General features: G+C 41.2%; 1 protein-coding gene across 4 annotated transcripts in view; it reads left to right on the forward strand.

The window, feature by feature from the left end:
* Positions 1–23,224, forward strand: part of ITGB6 (integrin subunit beta 6) — a 74,512-nt gene that overhangs the window by 14,152 nt on the left and 37,136 nt on the right. For all 4 annotated transcript variants that reach the window (XM_045575412.1, XM_036421934.2, XM_036421935.2 and 1 more), the window contains 4 exons: positions 945–1,110; positions 2,562–2,723; positions 6,078–6,173; positions 22,339–22,428. In XM_045575412.1, the coding sequence (XP_045431368.1) occupies positions 945–1,110; positions 2,562–2,723; positions 6,078–6,173; positions 22,339–22,428 (514 nt within the window). The remainder of the gene's footprint in view (positions 1–944; positions 1,111–2,561; positions 2,724–6,077; positions 6,174–22,338; positions 22,429–23,224) is intronic.

Raw genomic sequence — 23,224 nt, forward strand, 5'->3', positions numbered from 1 at the left:
AAAGCTGTCAACCATCTCTGCCCAGACAGCACTCCACAACCTCACTGGGAGTTATACCTTTTGTCTCTACTTCAACAGAGTTTCTCAAGCTTTAGAATAACAGATTTCTGAGCCCACCCCTAACATTTCTGACTCAGTAGGTCAGGGGCCTCACTTTAAGAACCTCTGCTCTGTACAATTATCTCCATTCTATAAATAAAAACCTAAAACTCAGATTGCTGAGTAACTTGCTACAAACCTTAAGCGCAGTTACTAACTGGCTTTCTGAATAAGATGTGGCTGGATTTATGATCAGCTTTTTCTGTTCTACTGTAATATTTGGGGGCAGATATCCTAACATGACATTTCCCCCATAAGTAATCTGTATTAAATGGTGGTTTTATTTCTGTCCACGACAGTCTGTTCAGTCACGGTAAAGTTGGGATCTAGAATGAAGAGCCCTGCTCTGGTTTTTGGTCCATTGGCAGCAGGGCTGGGGGTGCAGGAGGGAGTAGAGGAGGAAGAAGAAAGGTTTCACTCTCAGCCCTGCTACAGAGTGACTCATACATGTCACCCAGTATGAGTCACCCTATAATAAGACTGGGAGTGTTGGTGGGTTTGGGTTAAGAGGCAATAGGAGGTAATGATTACACACACACACACACACACACACACACACACACACACACAGGAGTGGAGAGTTTGATCACCTGATTACCTGTTATCTGAGCTTGAGCCAGCGTAAGATACAGTGATCTCTAAGTGTTAGCTAATATGATTAATTTGAAAGGGGTGGGTGGGAAATGATAACAACAACCTTAGAAGTGAGACTCATAGCCAAGTTAGAGTCAGGCTCTTCAGGAAAATTCATTATCATGCAAGAAAATGTTGCCAGACTATTAGAGCTCTTACTTGTGTGTTATGTCATATTTAATTAAGAATATTTTCACATTTTGCTTTTGTAGTAGTATTCCATACTTCTGCTTACCTACTTTTGGATTCAAGCACGTTTTGCCATTGACAAGTGATGCTGAAGAATTCAATGAAATTGTGAAGGATCAGAAAATTTCTGCTAATATTGACACACCTGAGGGTGGATTTGATGCAATTATGCAAGCTGCTGTGTGTAAGGTATGAGGAGGGGAAGTGTATTTTGCTCTGATAATATGAATTTCATCTCTTATTAACACATCTGCTTTGAAACACTTGGCTAACTTAATTTTTACTTTAATTGCCATATTTCTACATTTGATATTTTTATTAAAACAGAATCTCTGTAAAATCTTTCATTTGATCATGTTACAATGGGACTGTTTTATGCCTAATATTTGGGTATTCTAATAAAATTGTAGATGTCTTGGGGAAATTTTACTACAAGTCATGTGTGATTAACTTACAAAGATTTAAATCAGATTAATTGGTTTTTTAGTTAATCATGGTAAAAATCAAAGGCAGAAGTCATTTAAAAAGTAAAGATGACCTGAATCAGTATAAATCTCTCTCTATATATATATATGAATAGATATCTATTGTTTTGAACTAACAAAATAAGCATCCAAAGCCACACAATCCCTACAACAGTAAAGGAACATCACTTGTCCTTAACAGTCAGCAACATATCACAGGAATCATTTATCTGTCTTCAGGTGGTAGCTCTTCATGGAAAATATCAGGAAATGGACATGCTGAAGCTCCTAGAAGATGGAAGAACCAGGGAACTAGGGAAGAAAAGAGAAGGAAAAAGAGAGGAAGGGAAGGGAAGGGAAGGAAAGAGAAGGAAAAAGAGAGGAAGGGAAGGGAAGGGAAGGGAAGGGAAGGGGAGGGGAGGGGAGGGGAGGGGAGGGGAGGGGAAGGGAGGGGAGGGGAGGGGAGGGGAGGGGAGGGGAGGGGAGGAAGGAGGATGGATGAGGGAGGGGGGAAGAGGAGGAGGAAGAAGAGGAGGAGGAGGAGGGATGGTGCAGCCAGAGTGAGTTTTGCCCCACTAGTTCAGGACTATTGTTAACTGAAAGGGAGAGCTCTGCTAAGAAACAACAAATAGACCACTTTAATTGGCAGTACCTTGAGGCAATACTTTGATAAGCAATTCTTATCCATTTTGTTTATAATTTTTGGATGATACAGTAGAAAGAGAAATATGTGCTTAAATGTTGGGTGACAGTTGAATAAAACAGGCTTACTCAGGTTCCATTTTGTGCTGCATTCTGCCTAGTTTTGCTTCATCTTGGATTAAGGATAATCTGTGACCTCCCTTCCCTCATTTTTCTGGTACATTGAAAATGGACAGTAAAAACAACCATGTAAAAGTTGGGATCAACCGAATATTGATTGTAGTGGAACTATTTTTTTTTTTTTTTTTTTACTGAAGTATAGAACATCTGAAAATGATATCAAGAAAGAAACAAACATCACAGAAATGTTGTGTTTTTAATACATTAATATTATCAACTCACAATAGATGAAAATGGCTGAAATAGACCAGCAATACAATTTTTATATTGTGAATGTGTCCATCATAATTGATTCACTCTCCATAAATGCCTGCCTCTATCCAATGCAATCCAAATGTTTCTCTCTCGCTGCAGGAAAAAATTGGCTGGCGGAATGACTCCCTCCATCTCCTGGTCTTTGTGAGCGACGCTGATTCTCATTTTGGAATGGACAGCAAATTGGCAGGCATTGTCATTCCTAACGATGGGCTCTGTCACCTGGACAGCAAGAATGAATACTCCATGTCAACTGTCTTGGTGTGTAATCTGCACTCTACGCTGATTTCAGGGCAATAAGAAGGCAAATGAAGCAATAATGGCTGTAGGGCATAGGATAACCCACACTTAGTGCACACAGTACATTTCCTGCTTTGAGATGAATAGATTTCTCTGTCTCAATCCTCATCACCCTCAGGGGTTCCCCCAGGAATACGTTGGGTGGTGAGGTTATGTGAAAAGTTTGCATCTGCTATAACCCAGATGACCCCAGGACCTCCTGATTTTTCAAAGAGCCAGAGGCCAGCAAAAAGCAGCGAAGTCAGTTGTTCTGTTCCCAACCATATCCCCAGGAAGCGGGGCTCAGACCAAAACAGTCATCACGCAGGAGTTACTGTGAATGACAGGCCCAGTGCATGCTCCCTAAATAAGGCCATGCTTTCCCAGAGCAGGGGCTCTCTCTATGGGAACAATTAGTCAAGTACTGCTTGCTTGGTATGTATTCACACTTGGCATATTTTTTGTCAGTTAAAAAATGCTGGTGACATATAAGGGGGGAAAATGCTTGACTTTTGTAAAATTTTCAGAGTTCCTTCGATGTACCTTATCTCATTCAATTCTCACCAGAATCCTACATATCTAACTGCTTTCCTTAAATAGACCATGAAGCTGCCATGTGTGTGCGTATCCTATTCCGTCTGGAATGCTCTCCCATCCTAGGCTGCTGAGAAACTTAATTATTCTTTAAACCCAGATTGATTATGGCTGCTTCCAAGGGGGCCTATTTTGACCTCTGCTGGGCCTCTCCCTCACTCTCATACCTAGATGTCTTCTTGCCCATCACTGTGTGAAATGTGTTTGCTCATGTCTGTCTCTGTTTATTTAATGTGTGCTCTACAGGGCCAGGAGGGCCTGGAATGCAGTGGGCGCCGACTAACTTAAGAAATAGAATTGAATTATGAAGCAACAAGCTGAGAAAGTTATATTATCCTCATTTAATATCTGCAAAAATATTTCTCAGAGAATTTAAGTGACTTCTTAAAATGACAATGCTATAGAAGTGTATGGAGTAGAGAGAAAGAGAAAGAGAAAAAAAGTTAAATATAAAGATGAAGAGAAAGAGGAAGAGAAAGAATGAGAATGAGAAAGGGAAAGAAAATGAGAAAGAGAAAGGGAAAGAAAGAGAAAGAGAAAAAAGTTAAATATAAAGATTAGATGAACAGAAAGAGGAAGGGAAAGAATGAGAATGAGAAAGGGGAAGAGAAAGAGAAAGAATGAGAAAGAAAGAGAATGAGAAAGAGAAAGGGAAAAAAAGAGAAAGAGAAAGAGAAAAAAGTTAAATATAAAGATTAGATGAAGAGAAAGAGGAAGAGAAAGAATGAAAAAGGGAAAGAATGAAAAAGGGAAAGAGAAAGAGAAAGAATGAGAAAGAGAAAGGGAAAGAAAGAAAGAGGAGGAAGAAAAAGAAATGAGAAAGAAAAAGAAAAAGAAAAAGAGGAAGAATTCTAATTTCAGATTGAAAAGCACTATTCTCAAAAAAAAATTCAATGAGATAATGAATATAAATGCTTAATATGGTGCTGCCAATTAATTTTTTTAAAATCTAATGGTTCACAAATATCTGCTACTATTTCTTGCCTAAATTTCTAAACTTCAACATGAATATTTTCTCCTAACTTTTGATCAATAGTATTCCCCACGCTTATATATTATTTAATCATATAAACTGCCTTTCCATATTACAAAGTCAATGAGGTAGCCACATTTTGTCTTTTAGCCAACAAGGAGCAAGAAATTGTGAGAAGTGAGTCTGCTCTCTTCCCCCACCCCCCATTTTTGCAATTATTAAAATGTCTCTAATAGAATCTTGGAAAAAGTAGGACCATAGAAGCAAACATTGCCTGTTGCTTAATATGGCCTTCTCATCTAATAAATGTTCAATTAATTCTTTCTGAGTTTCTATGAATGCAGAGAAGCCATGAACTATTTCTGTGTCTCCCTGTAACAAAGCTCACTGCGCCCTTTGAGCACTTCCTATGAACACAACACTGGGCCGGGCTCCAGGAGCCATAAAGTAATAAGACATGGTCCCTGGCTTTGAGGAGCTTATGAGATAATTGTGTGGGAACTAAACCAATTGATGTGGGTCAAATAGAAAAATCATGTTCGCCCACATAGGAAGGGCTACATGGTATGATTCTGATAACACATGCACAGCAATTGAAAAGTTTGAGACCATGTGACGATAAGGAGGGGTCAGCATTGGAGAAATTCGTGCTTCAGGGTGAAGGATGCTTAGTGTTTGGACAGTTGAACAGCTGAGGAGACTAAAAATGTCAGACTCAGGAAGATTTATATTATGTGGATTTTATCAATATCTACTAATAAAAATCCAAATTGTGTGGAAAGCATGCATTACTCAGCCAGATTTGCTGTGGGGTCATTTACCTGAAGTTCTGAGAACATGTGAACACACCACACCAGCATATAGTGTCTCTCCACTTTGGCTGATTTCAGAACCATCGACAAATACTTAATTTAATTGTTTGCAGGCTACTCTTTCACTTAAATTTCCTCTTTCATCATGATCCACATTTGGATTCATATAAGAGGCAACTGTGCTGTGTGTTCTTCAGCCTTGGAAAATAGTGGCCATCTTCAGATCTGTTAATAAATGGCTTCTTTATTTTTTAAAGTATCCTATCACTTGGGAATGATGTGCCAATGGAATAGAAGTGCAATGTGTTTTCAACTGTAAAAACATCGCAGGGCCCTGGCTGGTTTGGCTCAGTGGATAGAGTGTCAGCCTGCGGACTGAAGGGTCCCGGGTTTGATTCCAGCCAAAGGCACATGTCCAGGTTGCGGGGCTCAAACCCCAGTAGGGGGCATGCAGGAGGCAGCCAATCAATGATTCTCTCTCATCATTGATGTTTCTATCTCTCTCTTCCTCTCCCTTCTTCTCTGAAATCCTCAGAGGGAAGGTAGGGGAGGGTGGGGAAAAGGGGGAGAGATCAACCAAAGGACCTGTATGCATGCATATAAGCCTAACCAATGGACACAGACAACAGGGGGGTGAGGACATGAGTGGGAGGGATGGGGTGGTAATGAGGAGGATAAGGACACATATGTAATACCTTAATCAATAAAGAAATAAAAAAAATTATCACAGGGTCTCATAAAACTAATTAGTGGCATCAAAAAGGCAATAAGACCAAACCTAGGAACCGGTATAGGAATGTCAAATCATGCTAATTGTATTTGTTTACTTAGAGTGACAGAATCAATAATGCCTATAAGCATTGAAATGTCAAACTCATTAAGATATCTGAAACATTCTTTTCTTTATTTTGCATGTTTTTCTTAAGATGATACTTAAAATCTATATATCAATTTTAGGAATATCCAACAATTGGACAACTCATTGACAAACTGGTGCAAAATAACGTGTTACTGATCTTTGCCGTAACCCAAGAACAAGTACATTTATATGAGGTAAGCAAACAATGCAGTGAATTCTCTCAGGGGCACTATTCAATATGAAACTTTAACATTAACCCTGTGAATTTAACATAGGGGATGCCATTAGAAAATCATTAACATGTGCCAACTAAACTGGATACTTGGTAAAGTGGACTCAGTTACTGTTAGCTATGTAATTTATAAAGACAGCTGTGCAGAGAGGAGTGGGGAACAGAGCTATGGTGAGACAGGGAAGAAAGAGTTGTGGGAATGAAAAGGTAAGTGAAAGAGGGACCATCTTACCTAATGAAAAATTAGTATCTTTCCTTGAACTATTTCACCTGATAAGGAAGGAATCAACAGAAAGCAGATAAAATTTTGAGAATGGGAGGAGAATTGACTTTAAATTCTCCGACATTTGCAAATTAGACACATAAAAATATATGTAAGTAGAGACACAATTCAAGCTACTAAGAAGTAAAAAGTTGAAAGAAAACGTTGTTAAATTGGGCCAAAACGTTATTTCCCCCTTAAAGTAGCTCATCTGCAGTTCAAGTTTTGGGATGGAAGCACCACGTACAGCAAGAGAATGGTTTCCATTAGATGAAATAATGTTTGGAAACCAATGCATGAACTATAAAATGCTTGTGCAAAGTCAAAACATTTCTGTGGTTTCATTTCAGCCTAAGGAAAACAGTTATGAAATGGGATACTAGCAAACTATTTATTCCTAATGAGCAATGCCATAGAGAAGGTAGGAGTCTCAGCCTGGAAGCTGGAAAATGCAGAGGAAATGGGTGTACATTAAATTGTCTCTGACTTCTATGCGGAAGCTTCAAACGCACCTAAATTCAGAGTCTGATCTCCCATTCCGTTTGAAAGGACCTCTTAACAAGCCTGGTGACTTAACAGGGCCCAGGGACTCTGAGATTATTTCACAGAGGCTTTGATTAAACGCCACTTGGTGCGAAGGACCACGCAGCCCATGGACTTGCATCAGGTTCTGTGGAAGGGATTCGGAGGAGATTCTATCTTGCATTCTGAATGAGAGGAGGGCATTGTGCTCCAGGTGAGATTGCCTTCTGCTGAAAACCAAGCAAGTCCCTTGCAATCAAGCTGCACACCCAGGGCCTTTGTTCTACTCAGAGACCACGTGGGTTCACCTGATCCGGGCATTTTCTTAGGGCTCTTTAGTATGCGATACTTGTTGCCAAAGGTTTTAAGCAGTAGAGCTGCCATACACAAATACAATAGTGAGTCTATTCCGCCTTTGATCCTTAAGGCTAGCATGAGAGGACTCTGGGGGTCTCAACACCTCCTCCACAGCAGGGCTCCTGCTTAGAAGTGAGAGGAGGGGTTGCAAAAGGAGAACTTTACTTAAAAGGAGAGTCAGGGAAACATGATGATCGTGAACATCAACACCCATAACTCATGTTGGTAATAGTTTTTAAGACTCACGATTCATTTATACGGTTCCTCAAAACTGCGATTAAACAGACAGAGGAAGGTGAAAAATAATGGTATGGCAAAACAGAACCTGTCGGATTTAAGCTAGTTGCATCCTCCATTCTCCCGTTGCAAAGAAAATGATCATTTCCATGGAAAACACCAGGTTAGAGCCTGCCTCTGATGTAACAGCAGGACATTTATTTTGACTGCCTACTAATCTCATTATGAGATGAATTTATGTTCTGTCAGGGTCTGTGGTCTTTGCCATCCAGGTTCCGCTAAATTCAAAGGGACGTTTTCAGGGAGCCATGCAGGGACCAGGTCAGCAGCCCACTCTGTGACTCCAGCCCTTTCGTGATTTTATTTTTATTTCATTGGGCTCGCCATTCCATTTGCATCAGCGGGATAATGACAGCATCATTGCACTTCCCTGAAGGCTCCACGCAGCATGAAAACGCTGATGTCTTGTTTCACTGATAATGAAAACGGAAAATAGCCCAATAACGGCCCGTGTTGCTTTTCTATTTAAATCTCTTAGATTTAAATGTGTACAGGAGACCCTGGGCAGCCCGATGTTTGGATAGCTGTAATGGAAGGAACATAACCACCAAAGAATAACTGAAAAATAAAGCCAGTGCTAGGATTAATAAAGCCACTAAGTGGTTGAATCTAATGGAAATTCCAGAGGGCAGATTGCTTGCCCCAGTGCTGTGTTAAGCATAATTACGTGCATACGGCCCTGGCAGGGGATGGGCCAGGTTCAATGACACCCTGTCTTGCGGCAAATAAGGTTTATGTTGCCCATTCGCAGGATGCAGGGGGAAACGACTATTTTTTCAGTAATTTTGGGAAGATGCTTTGGATCACCCTGTGTATGGTGTTGCTGCACTTTGCAGTAACTGCGATGAGCAAACAATAGAAAGGAGGGAGTAAGCAGTTTCACCTCAGTTCAATATGCCTGCAACGTGCAACTCCCAGACTCCAGCAAACAGATGATTTTGAACAAACTGATTATTATGAATAGTTTCCTGTTTGTCCAATTACAGGGTTCAAAAGATAATGATAGATAATAGACCGAGCAGTAGGTAGTATATTATGTTTGAGTGCTAAATACCATTTTGGTGCAGGATTTAATTATCCAAGCTTAAAAAAAAAAAACCAACATGTTTTAACCTTCTCTGTTGTTTTCAAATGTTTACTGTTAATTTACATTAAGATAGTGTCAGGCTACTAAACCCCAACTATCTAATTTTACTAGTCTCCCTTTCTAGTGAGATACAGAGTTAAAAAACAAAAAGATAGATACAGAGACAGTAAAGAAACAAACAGACTGTCAAATTACAGCGGGGAGGGCAGGGAGATATGGGGGAGATAAGAGATCAACCAAAGGACTTGTACGCATGCATATAAGCATAACCAGTGGAGGAAAAACTATGGGCAGGGAGGGCATGTTTGGGAGGGTGTGTGTGTGTGTGTGTGTGCGTGTGTGTGGATTGGTAAGGTATGTACACATATAATAAAAAATATATTTAAAAAAGCAATTAAATCAGTGTTCTGTACTACACTGTAAAATCATATTATTAATCACCTGGCATTATTTGCAAAATTTTAAAATAGCCTATATCTTTCAATATGTCTACATCAGCCTGAGAAATGTGAGTTTTGTGAAGTTGATAACAATAATTATTATATGACCTGGTATTTATGATGCAATGTTGAGATAGCACTTGGGAAGTAAACAAGATATACTGGCAATAGACACATCCAGTTTAGTCAATAACACCTTTGACCACTAATTGATATGGTTATCAGGACAGAGTGATGAGTCTAAAGCATGGGAACAGGGGACCCAAGCAAGTTTTGATACCATCACAGGACTCTTCTCTCTGGAGGAAAAAAATCCCTCGATTATTAGCTCTTTCAGGAGAAAGCTGAGTTACTTGCTCTTCCATCTGTTTAGGACAATTTTCCATATACAGTAGATTCTCAGTATTTGTTGACTGAATTCTTTAAAAATTGCAATGCAAGCACCTTATCTTTTCTCAAATGGAGTCAAAGTTTCTAAACAAGGACTTGGAGTTTTGGGTGACAAATACCTGTCAGGTTGAGGGAGCCCACGTACAAGAGCAGGCAGGGGTGCCTGGCCCTTGTTACTGCTATCCCTGCAGCCCACGCTACCCCATCACCCTCCCCCTCCACTTTGACTCAGAGGCACCAGAGAGGAGAGAAGTCCTTTGCCATTAGTCTTAGTGCCAAACTGTCGGAAAAGCTCCAGAGCCTCCTTACTAGGCCATGAAAGGAAACCCCTGAGCAATTGCCCTCTTGATGGTCGTCATATCTTTAAAAAAAAGCATAAAGAGTAGCCACAATATGCTCTGAGCCTACTATTCTCTTGTAGCTTGTGAAAAGTATCAACCATATATGAGTCTCAATTTTTCAGGAATCAATAGCCCAGTTTTTATTTCACTCCTTCTTTCTTCTTTTTGTTTATCTTTTGAGCTTTTCGCTGTAGTGAGAGAGCTGAAAAGAGAAAGAGAAATTAGGAAGGAAGATCAAACAAAAATTGGATCCCTTTGCCATTTGTTAGCTGTTTTGTTATTGTTTTGTTTTAGAATATTCACTGTTGAGAAAGGCCAAAACAATTTTGATGGGATAAAAATCCCTTTATCTCTGGTCTCAGTTTTTATAAAACACACACACACACACACACACACACACACACACACACACACACCAGCTTTAATAGTCAGTGGATCAGCCTGGAGGGTGGGAATCATGAAGGAATCCAATGATCTTTGCTCATATAAAATATAGTAAGCTGTAAGATAGCTAATTTCAGAGCATGATGTAGAAAGTTGTTCTTTATCTGACCAATTCCATCCTATAATTGGGGATTCCAAATTTATATGCTTTTAGAAAAAATAAAATCATCTAAGAATATAGAGAAAATTTGTGGATTGTGAGAAATATCCATGAAGTTACCGTATTTTTCGGACCATAAGATGCACTTTTTCCCCCCCAGAAGTGGGGGGAAAAAGTCACTGCGTCTTATGGTCCAAATATAGCCTACACATATACTTAAAAAAAAAAGTTTTTTTACTTGCCCGGCTCTGTGTGGTCTCTGTGTGCTTGCCCGGCTCTAAAATGGTTCTAAATGCTGCTGTTTACTTTACAGGGTTGATTACATGTGTTTATGACTGTGATGTTGGGTTTTAATGCACATAAAATATTTTAGGACACTATTTGTTTCAGAATCTTTTTTTCTTCATTTCCCTTCTCTAAAAACTGGTGCATCTTATGGTCCGGAGCGTCTTATGGCCCGAAAAATACGGGGTGTGTGTGTGTGTGTGTGTGTGTGTGTGTGTGTATATATATATATATATATATATATATATATATATATATATATATATATATTTTTTTTTAACTCAGATGTAATGAAAAGGATTCTGATTTCCCTCTCTAATTGAGGTTCTGGGAACAAAGCCTGAGGAGAGCCAGCTGCCTACACTTTCCTCGTTAAGAAAACCTCTCTTGGAGAGGGAGGATTCAGAAATAAGACAGCCTCAGATTATCAAGGCGAAGTTGTTAGAAACATTTTCTAGTCTAATTAATACATCACAATCATGAAAGTCATCAGTTGCTATCTCTTAGCATCCACATAGTACTTTGGTCTAAAGAACTCAAAAGGCTTACAATCCAGATGATAAACAAAACAAAAAAGATACCGATTTAAAGTAGGGTCTTCATGAGATGCCTATTAAGCCAATCCACGTAGAACTATTACGTGGGATTGCACCAATACAAGCCCTAAATATTTCAAGATTTACGCAACACCCAGAATGTCTAGCATATGATTGAAACTAAGATGTTATTGATTGCATTCATTCATCTATTCATTCATTCATTCATTCATTCATTTATTCATTCATCAAACATTTCATGAGCTCCCCCAAAGAACCAGGATGCCTGACTATAAAGAAGAAGACACAGTGCATGCCTTAATAAGTCTCATAGAGCATGAGCAGATTTGTAGATCAATCATCTGTCTAAAGAATAGGATAAGAGCATTTCAGAAGTTGCGTTCTGGAAAGAGACCCCAAGGCAAAGAGTTTGCTGAGGAGCCAGAGCTTTCATATCTGTCAATATTTTTACTCTTTTCTATTTGTTAGAAGGGGCTGCAAGTTAACTGGCAATCATAAGCTACCTTTGATGCTATCAGTACCATAGTGTTGGATTAAGCCTTTCACTCTCTAGGGGAGGGCCAGAGATGAAATGCAACCATGATTATGAGAATAATAGGGAAGGTTTGCTGAAGGCTCATTAGGTAGCAGCCTTGGGTTAAGTATTTCAACTCATTTTATCATCTAAACTCCATTTTGTGATAATAAATAAATAAATAAATAAATAAATAACAAAGTAAGTTGCATAGGAGAACCAGAATTTGAACCTAGGCAGTTTGAGTCCACAGCTTCAACCTCTGAGTTAAAATGCAATTGAACGTGGATTGATGTCACTAAAGAAGTTACTAATTTATAGCCACTAGACTAACCAGCCTTCTGTAGTATCTGACTTTGAAAGTCACTGAGCAGTGAAAGCCCAGAGTCTGAGGGTAGAGCAGAGCTTCCTGACAGATGAACTGATAGGTGAGATTCTTACAAATGGCAGAATCCTTCAAGGCCAGTAAACACGAGGGTCCTTTGATGTTGCTGCTAATTAAGCAAGTTTTAAACGTGTGGACTTGAAAAAAGAGAGACATTTGGATTCTGCCTTATGGGTTATTTAAACTCTGAGTGGTATGAGCAGGCAAGGAAACATGATTTCATTGGTCAGCCATCTACAACAGCTATTGTATGTGGTAATCACTATCTATTGTTTCAACCTAAGGGGGGGTTGGAGGGAAGGAAGGCCTGACAAAGGATATAGGTTTGTTATGGTACAGTTTAAGCACACAGAAAAATGGAATAATGTCATGAACATCCATATGCCTACTATGCAGATTTTTTACATCTCAACATTTTGCCTCCATATTTGCTTCAGATTTTTTTTTAAAAAAATAAAACATTTCTGAAGCAGTTGCCTGCTGTACAACTGCCCAGTTCTGTCTGACCCCACCCCCTCTTTCCTCCCATAGAAATGTGTTCAGTATCCTGAACTCCAGTGTTTAGTATTTTGTACTATTAAAACTATATGTACATCCATAAATAAGTGCATAGTTTTGGCTTACGAGTTTAATTTCTGCAAATGTTTTTTGACTCAATGTTATGTTTCAGGGTTTTCTTTAATTATGGTAAACTATACATAACAAAATTTACCATTTTAAACATGTTTAAGTATATTGTTCTGTGGCATTAATTGCATTCACTTTGTTGTACTCACTGTTATGTTTTTGAGGCTTAGCCATCGCTTTTGGTTACTCTATTTCATGGCCATCCATATTCCGTTAAGTGTATTTACTGCAATGTGTTCATTTTGCAACTGAGGGCATCGGATCTCTTCCACCTGAGCAGTAGTATGAATGTTACAGCGTACACATCCTTGAATACATTTTCTCCACTGAGAAGCCATTGCTAAAACTGAAGTCCCAGGTCACAGGGGAGTGGCAACCTCACCTGGGTATGACCAACGGGCTCTCCAAAGGTTGTATCAGTTACTCTCCTACCAACAATGAGGGAGTGTGAAACCACCCCCCCCAAAAAAAAAACAAAAAAAAAAACACCACACACATTAAATTACTTCTTCAGATGGTAAAATTAACATATTGTTTGAAAGGGGGAAAAGTGGGGATACAGAAAAGCACAAAGAAGAAAATAAAGATCAATCAAAACTCACCATGCAGACATAACTAACCATTCTTGACATTTTAGAATAAATCCTCTCTTTATTCTTTGAATGCATTTACATATTTTAACATAATTGGCTTCATACTGTACCTATTAAGTATGTTCACATTTTTTAATGAGTTTATATATATACAGTTTTATAAAGGCATAAAAAATTGCACTTAGTTATATGTCAAACACTCATTTTTATTGGCAAGAATAACATCAAGTGAAATCAAGGTGCTTGTACCAAATTCAGAATCTGCGTTTGCTATCCTCACAGGGCGCCTGCTTTAAAATAAAAGCAAACTTGCCTTCCTCCCACCAGCAGCTCCAGAACATCATAGATACTGCATTTTTACCTATCAGGTGATGTTTTTATATGTTCCCATGATGCCTGGTTACTTTTTTACATGTGATAACTTTAATAGGACCAACACATTATTTCTAGTATATGCTTTCGTATGCCTGAAAGTTCCCCGTTGGTGAGGAACAAACTCAGTTTCTACAATACAAAGACTCCTTTTCATACTGCAAAGTGCTTAAAACAGTGTGATTACCTTCTTTATGTCACCTCAGAGCCCAAGGATGCAGGCACTCCTGTTTAAGGCAGTTGCCTGTAGACACCCTGAAGGCTTGCCTGCGATTGCAGTTGGCCTCTCTGGCTGGTCCAAATGACACTCTGCTTAGAGGAAGCTCACTCTGGCTAGGGTTGCCATGCAGGAGTCTAACTGCAAGCTAGCATTCTCCACGTGGCAGAGCCCACTGAACTGTTACATATGGCATTAAGGCACCAGGGACAAGTTAAAGTGATAAGAAGAGTTTGGGAGCATTATGTATTTTAATTTTGTGCCTAATTGTTACTGGTGAGACAGGAACTCGGTTCTTGTCTTCTTGAAAGAAATGTTTTAATCAAGAGATGAAGTATAGCAAAGTCAGTAAGAATTTATTGGCCACATCAAAAATATACTTAAAACAGAGAAACAAGGAAAGGCATAGAAATAACAGGAGAGCCTAGGCTGGGCAGCTTTTGCTCACTGAGAAGTCAGAGAGAAGGGGACCTGGGAGACAGGTTTAGGGGGTTAACCTGGTTGCTGGCCTTATGGGGTTCCTTAGAAGGAAGAAGGGGGGAAGGAATGTTATAGACCTGCTTCCCGGGAAGAGAATGAGCACCGAGTCCTTCATCCTGAGCTTATCTCTCCCTTGCAGGTGGACATTCTAGGGGAGGTCCCAGGGGATGTTCTTAAAAGAATATTCATTGGCTTTTCAAGTGTGCTCTTTCAGGGTCCTGGCCTCCACTGATGAGCTGTTACCAGGGCAGGGGGGTCATCAATTAATGTACCTGGTCCTGAGGCAGTTATGGTATTACTTGTCTGGTTCTGCTGTTTTTCTGGTCCTGGAGCTGAAATACAATGGAGACCTAAATGTTATATTTAGGAAGGAACAGGTCAGGGGGTCTAAACCACATGACTAGTGATATGAAAGATGAGGGGTCCGAACTGTAATATGTGAGGAAAGGTTACCCTGGGTGTGAGGCTCTTGTTTTCCCAATTTTGCCCCTTGCCAGGCCTCCGTGGCTTTCTGCCCTGGGGAATTGCTATACCTGGCCCATCATCCTTGCATTCGTCATGTCAGGTCAGTCTAATTGCCTATAATATGATTACCTGAAAAAAAAACACCCCAAAATCTGCTACAAAGGAGCTGGTATTAATTAATTAATAGTTCAATATTTTGTTGTCCCTGTATACTGAATGTTTAAAAAGTAAACAGATAATTTTGGAAACAGAAACTATGGTTGAGTTTGACAGTTTGGGGGGGGCACACTTTATTCATTAATTCAAGATAGGCATACTTTTTTTCTATAGGATTGCCATAAAAATGCAGGGTGCCTAGTTAAATTTGAATTTCAAATAAGCAACGAACAATTTTTTTGAATAAGTATATCCATGCAATATTTGAGGCACATTCACACTAAAAGTTTTGGAAAAATTAACTAAAAACTGGGAAAGAATAGTGCGTAGGGATGGAGAATAATGAAAGGAGAGAGTCTAGGATCTTACTTCAATAGGATCTTCAGGGAAGACTTCTTACAGGAAGTATTTATGTTGCCACTTCAAGGTTTGTGTGCCTGACACTTCACAGGCCAATATTCAACACGTCAGAGTTTGGAGTAAGAAAAATTTTATTGATTGAGAAGGCCCAACTCAAAAAGATTGAGGTGCCTTACAATTCCCACAAATCCATCTTTCGAGGGCCCAGAATTCAGACTTCTTTTATGTCAGGGGAAGGGAGGAGGCCAGGGGCAAAAGGTGTGTAACATCTAGGCACCAACAGATCCAAGGAGGAGTGCAAACTCACTAAGTCTCTTTCTTCCCACTCAGTTGACCAACCCCCCCCCCCCCCCCCCCCCACCGATTTGAGTCAGGTCTGGAGGCATCTGTAAATCTTTGGTAAATAGTCATTATTTTGTACATTTTCCCCTAATTCTTCGGGGAAAGCCACCTTTTGGCAAGAGGCTATTCTTGTGAAAACTTGGGCCTCAAGCAGTATTCCTCTAGTTAATTAGTATATCTACAGCAGAAGCTATTAGCCTAACAGCCCTGGAAGAAATGCAGGTTAGAATTAAGATAGAGTCAGAGAAAGCAAACTTTTCACTGTTATAATTATGAAGCAACAACCTGAAGTGAAGAGTTTTCAAGAGGAGAATGCTTGTACAAAGGCCCTGGAGCAGTAAAAGACTCAATGTTCAGGCTAGTGGGTTGATGTGAGCTGTAGTAGGAGAGGAAGTGGGAGAGAGGGTAAAACCAGGCCCTCTGTCCTAAAGGCCAAGGCTAGTAAGCATGGTGCCCTTCTGTGGGCAACAGGCATCCAAAAACACTACTCTAGTCATTGAATGGAGAACTTTCATCTTAGGTATCAAAATGTTGAACTATATTAAAACTGAGGATCCCTTCTGAATTAAGGGTATACAAGTTTCAGAACATGACACCTTTATTTTCCAAATTGCCACAGCAACGTTTTTACTTTTGGCGCTCTTTAGAATCGCTTAGGGAGCTTTCTAAAAACTCCATGCCCAGGCATCCCCCTGATTCAATTAAATCAGCATCTCTGGGTCTGAGACCCCAGGCACCAGGGTTTTTCAAAATCTTCCTTGGTCTATCCAGTCACCTGTGGAGCTGGTAAAATGCAGACTGATTCAGAAGGTCTAGACCAAGGCCTGGGATTCAGCATTTGTCACAAGCCCCCACATGCTGCTGCTGCTGGTCCACCCAGCACACTTCCAGTAGCGTGGGGCCACTCCCTCTTTAGCAGTCCTTGTACATACACCTGCTTTCTCTTTTCTGCTCCTCTTCATTGTGCTGCCAGCAGTCATCCTTCAACGTTTTATTACCTGCCATTGGGTCTGCAAAGCAAAGGAGCATGCTAATGACCCCAGTGCGGCTTCCCATTTCAAAAAGCAAAGCGCTCTCTAAAGCTTTGGGATTTGCATTCCACTACAAGGTCTGCAGCTCCTCTCCAAAGGCAGGTTAATCTCATTAAGGGATGATCTGCGGGATCCTCAGTAACAAGGGCTCCGTGTAGCCTCTTTATTCTCCGAAGTCTCCATTCCCCATTGCCTCTCTGCACTTGTTTGTCTCACAACAGTCACGCACCGCGGGTCCATTTGTCTTGCCTTATCACTCCGGCGCTACTGCCGATCACTCGTTCCGCTGTGTGCTACCGCTCCTCCTCGGCTGACAAGATAATTACCCTCCCGGGCAGACTGGGAGGAAGACAGGTAGTGCTCCAAAGTTCCGAAACGGACTACTAGTCATTCCTGGTGCAGACTTCAACATCAAGCACCTGATCTAATTAGCACCCTCCCATCCTGCCTGCCTGGCTGCCTGTGGAATGCTGACAATTGAAAGCCTGAAGGCAAAGCAAATATCAGGCAACCTAGAGACAGACATTCACGCTCCCTCGTGCCAGAAACAATTACACATTCTTTCAGGAATCCTGGGTGTCCTGGTAACACAGTCCAACCTGGGGGTAAACTTTTGCATAATCCTGGGAGCCCTGCATTTACCGGTAATGAGCGTGAGAACCGGCGGAATGGAACCTCACAGCAATGAAAGACCTCACGGGCAGAGCGCCTTCCCGCTGCCTTCCGAAGAAGGCCTTATTCCAGCGCGCGCAGCCCGCCCCTAGCTCTGGAACAAGCACACTGCTTGACAAAAGCAAGGCGTCTCCAGCAAAGAGCTACTTTCCTTTGACCCGATAAATAGCACAATACAGCCCCCGAGGAAAAAAAATTTTTTTTTGACCTCTATGGTTTCACTACTTCCTACATTTCTTTCAAGAGGTAGCCTTTCGGTTTGAAAGTGATGACAGCCACAACTCTTTGTCCTTCTTTCTTTTGCTTTGGGTACACAAGTGTTCTATAATCTCTAGCCCCCTGCATGTAAATACAAAGCAGCGTTACTGTGTCTTTCTAAGGAGACTCACCCTCAATGGCTGTTGGCATTTACGCCAGTTCCTGGCAGGGCCTGGCGGAGCAGAGTGAGCACTGGCTTTGCAGTGGAGACCCATTCCTACCACTTATTAGCTCTGTGACTGGGCAAGGTTCTCACTTCTCAGCTCAAGCTACGGGTTTGAAGGTTAAAAAAGAACTGGAGGAGAATGCCAGGGGGTGAATTGTGTTCAACCCCTAAAGCTATGTGAAAGTCCTAGTGCCTAGTTCCTCAGACTGTGACCTTATGCGGAAATAGAGCCTTGGGGATGTAATTAGTTAAGATGTGGTCATATTGAACTTCAAGCCAAGGATTGCCGGGGACCACCAGAAGTGAGGACAAGAGGGGCAGACTCTCCCCTTCAGGCTTCAGAGGGAACAGGGCCCTACCGACACTTTACTTTCCGTCTTCTAGCCACAGAACTGTGAGACAGTAATTTCTGTGGTTTTAAGCCACCAGTTTGTGGTACTTAGTTACAGCGGCCCTCGCAAACGAATACATCAGTTATCATGGGCTTCCTCCTGAACCCGTCTCAGGCTCACCTGGGACATCTCCAGACCACACAGCCATTGCCCATGTTGGGCATGTCCCATCAGCATCCTGGTTAAGAGTCCTGGCTCTAGGGCAGGGCAGGTGAGTCCGGCTCTGCTACTTCCTGGCTGGACGACCATGGCAAGTTCACTGAAGTCCCTGGGCTTCAGTATTCTGGCAGTAAAAGATAAGAATGAAATTAAAATAGTAGAGCTTCTCGGAAGGATGAAAGAGATGACACTGCTCATTGCGAGAGTTAGCTCCAGTGATTCTTTCCCACATGGTGGTAAGAGGATCGTCATGGGCACCTGTAGCCCTGTCTGCAGCGAGGGCTCATTGCACCGGAACAGCGAGCTGTGTAGAACCAAGGAGATAAAGAGCAATGTGGTCCTTTCCCTGGCATTCCCACTGCTTCCCCAAGCCGTGCGTGAGTCCCCGTGACAACATACCCTCTAGGAGCTTGGGTTTTGGGAGATGTGTCCAAAGGCAGGAGGCACTTGGGGACGCCAGGAGGCTCATGAGGACCTCTCCATCCTGTTGGAAGGCCCTCGAAGTTACTAACTGTAGCTCATGAGGGGCCAGTTCCCGAACACAGTCAGACTCTGAAACCAGAAGACAGAGTAAACCCACCAGGGAGAGCCAGCGAAGCAGGAAGGACGATCACTGTCAGGAACTATGCCTCCTATGGACCAAAATAGCACCAAAAGTAGCCAGGGTTTGCCAACATCCTCAGTCTGAGTCTTTTAAAGAGAAAGCCAAGCAACAGCCTGCCCACGGCTAGCTGGGGCAGCAGGTGTGTCAGCATGGTTCTCTGCCCTCAGCCAAGCAGGCGCACACACCTGACAGCTGGTTCTGGCACTGAACTTGCAGCCTCTGAGAGTCTGCAGGTGTGAATTCAGTCGCTTTCTTCTGTATCCTTTCATGCCTGTCCGCTAAATGACCCCCTGTCTATTTCTCACCCTCTATCCTTGACAAGAGACTTTTGGACCAAGAAAAAAGAAAGTTTGCTTTTTTTTTGTTTGTTTGTTTGTTTTGTGTGGGTTTTTTTTTTGTTTTGTTGTGTTTGTGTGTGTGTGTGTGTGTATGTTTTGGTTTTTTTTTTGTTTTGATATGGGGGCAGAATGAACAAATAAATAGGGCTTGATGAGAAAAGTTAAGAAAACTAAAGCAATCAGCAGAAGACAACCATGCAAAAATGGATGAGAAAAGCAACCTCAGGAACTCCTGGGTGGCATGGTGGGAAGGAGGGGAGGAGAAAGTCCATAATTAGGATAATCCATGGACGGATAACAGGATTCAAGTCCAAGCATAGGAGTTTGCATTTCTCATCAGTTCATGTAACATCGTGCTTTCAGAGCTCACCATTTTTAATATCCAACAGTCATCTTTTATAGTTACAGTGCTGTAATTTATCACATCCAGGCATGCAAAAGCATCCTTTTTCTAACATTAAACATGTTTAATCAGGACAATTTATAATAGCACATTAGGGATTTAATGAAAGAAAGGCATTTGACACATGATATTTACAGTAATCATAACACTACATGATTTAAAGTATAATTTTTTACAGTGTTAGATCAGGACGCCAAAATGTCCATGCTTCCAGTTAGTTATTTGCAATGTTTTTGTTTTTTTTGAAAATCAGCATTCAGGAATTAATTAATAGTTTTCCTCTACACAATTGTCAGTGTAGTCACTGGGTACCGCTGCTGGTGGCCAACTGTTTTCTGCCGTGACTCCAGTGGCAATCAGCAAAAACGATTCATGCTCAACCACTTGTCCTAATAACCAAATGCCAAATGACATACCACATGTAGGAACATAATTGTGCTTTAGGAAGTACATGGATTTGGCTTTGTTAAGCAAGAATTAACCCCAAAACGGGAGGCCACTTGAATTAGTGCTTATGGAAAATACCCTCTAGACCTCAGCCTCGGGGATAGCTGGACAGTTTTTCAAGGGAAGCAATTTTATGCAACGCTAAGAGCCTTGAAATTCTTTTCAAAAGGATCCAAACCTTTCCTTGTCAAACTCTAAAGATTCCCTCTGCCTTCTCTTCTGGGACTAGTCAAATTTACACACATTCCAGCTCCACTTGAGTGAAACTCAAGTCCCTACTTAGGTATTCTCTGTTAACCACAGGCCTCACGCTTCACGGCCCTTTTGACGTGTTTATTTGAAAAGGCAAGTTGATAAACCGGTGCCTTCCCTGCATTTGACAAGTTCTACCTGACTCAGGGAAACAGAGTGGGGCCCACCTTCCCCAGTCAGGGATGTGGCCACAGAGAGATGGGAAGAGCGTTACCTGGATTACTGCCCACGGCCCTTCAATAATAAAGCACAGGGTCCAGGCAGAGAGGGGCAACAGACACTTTCAAGGGTTCAGATATACATCAAATGCAAACTGAAACACAACTGTGAACACTGAAATAAGAGGAACAAAACCCACAAATTAAAAACAAAGTCACCCCCCCACCCCCACCTTTTAATATAAGAGGCGTAGAAAGCTTGGACTTAACCCAGGTGCCCACCTCTGGCAGGTGGGTGGGACCTCCTAGACCATGTCACCCTGGCTTCATTTGTTCTTCTCCTGGTCCTCCTTGTCCTCATTTAATTACTTACCATCACAATGATGATGAATGATAACGATTAGTTGTAAGTTTGCTTTGTGTATTTCCTAAGCTACTTAAATCTTCTGTGGAATAAGAATAGGATATTATGTTTGAACTACAGGAGATGCCCTAAATCTTTCACTCAAAGCTTCCTTCTCCTTTCTATGTACCATTTTAATAAGTTCAGTCATCTGATTTCACAGCGCACAGCAACTTAGAAGACCGCAGCTGACAAAAAGAGTGATTGTCTCTTCTTGATGTCTCACAGCATATTAAGCCGACCTAATAGATGTTGTCGGTGCCACAGCAAATGAGTAAACTGGGAGGAAAGTGATATCTTACAGCTTAACAAGAAGAAGGAAACTATTTAAAAACAAATAAAAGAAGCAAAAGCATAGCAGTTGGGGCCCACCTGGTATGGGTGTGATCTATCATGGACTTTAGAAGCCTTTGATGATTATAGAGCTATAGGTATTATTGATAAGCAGGACTCTCTTAAAAAAAAAAAACACACAAAAAAACATCAAAGTATGCTTTAGAGTCTTTATTTAAGAAAAGAGGGGCATGTGCAGTACACTTTAGACAACTTTCTGTTTGAAAACAGTTTTAAACATAAATTTAAGAGAGGGGTAATTTTCAGCTGTCTGGAAAATTCCTTTCTTTGCGATGCCTCATTCCCTGGCCATGTTCAATACCTGAGGTGTTGAAGAAATGGGCGAGTCCTACTGAAGTGGGAAACACTTCTCAGGAGAAGCAGTGTAGGTGGGGATGCAGTGGTGCAGAGGGAGGATCCGCTGGGAAGAAAGGTGACAACAAGCAGCCAATAATTCATGCCTTTTCTCCACCAAGCCATTGGCAAACACCCCTGGACTGAATGACTAACCAAGTGACCTGATGGCGGTCAAGGGCCCGTGTATACCAACTCTTGATTTCTGCACCATTACAAGAAGAGAAGCTAGTTCCTGACAGTACATTCAGAGTTTTTTGGACAAAGACACACCCTGAGTGGAGGATATTCCCTAAGTGTTATTGTTACCTAAGACTTGACTCCTGTCATGATCTAGATCACAGCCCAAGAAGAAGACAGTCACTGACACTAGATGTCCCAGCAGTGACGCCGGCCAGTCCTTTTCCCCTTTGAGCGAAGGCTGCAGCAGGAGGCAGGGCTCCAGTCTCAGGAGCAGAGTCTGTTTATTTTCAGGAGCCTGCTGCCCCAGCCAGCAGGCGGAACCCACACTTGACATTTCTCAGGTAAAGTGAGCAAGGATTGACTTCTTCTCTTTGTTTACAGAATTATGCAAAACTCATTCCAGGAGCTACTGTAGGGCTACTTCAGAAAGACTCTGGGAACATTCTCCAGCTGATCATCTCCGCCTATGAAGTATGGTACTTTACAGTTGGCTTCTTTTGGGGGGGAGGTGGAGGAGGGTACTTGTCTGTTTTTCAAAAACTGAGATGTTTTAGGCAGTTAACTACACTTCTATTTGTTGGTAAAGAGAATGCTTATCCAGAGAAAAATCTCCTTGCATGAATGCAGCCAAAATATACATTTTGTTCATTCTACTTGCAGATATTATTCCTGAGAGGTGAGGCCAAAAGTAGGGGGGAAAACAATACACCTAATTATAAAGTTGAGGTTGTTTTTATAATAATAAGCAACAACAATTTTTTTAATTCTATTGAAAAGGACACATAAGTTGTACAATTAAACTCCCCTCTTCTCTGCGTGAGGAGAGAGAGAGAGCGAGAAAGAGAACTTTAAATTGCCAGCTCCACAGGTATAGTGAGATTACATCGTAACTCAGAAAACACACAAAGCACACCAGGAACAATGCCACTTTGCGGATTCTCTACTTTGGGGAACCAGAGGAATTTTCCATTGGTTTATAGTTTTGCATCTATACACTTTGGCCTTGATTTTGTTAATTAGTACCTGAGAACAGAATTCCTTCCTAAAGTAGGATATATGCCTACAGAGTTGTTATGTTCTCTCTCTTTGTTCCCATTTCACAACTCAATTCATCAGTAGTAGATGGCCAGTTGTCAACTCTTTTTTATTTTGGTTTCTAAATATTATCCCCCTTTCTTGCCTATAAAGAAAACACACACACACACACAAAATGATAAAGTTCTAAATTAGGACAGGAATGAAACAAGAAAAATTTTAGAAAGCACTA

This window comes from Pipistrellus kuhlii, unplaced genomic scaffold (assembly GCF_014108245.1).
Source record: "Pipistrellus kuhlii isolate mPipKuh1 unplaced genomic scaffold, mPipKuh1.p scaffold_m20_p_7, whole genome shotgun sequence".
Classification (NCBI taxonomy): domain Eukaryota; kingdom Metazoa; phylum Chordata; class Mammalia; order Chiroptera; family Vespertilionidae; genus Pipistrellus; species Pipistrellus kuhlii.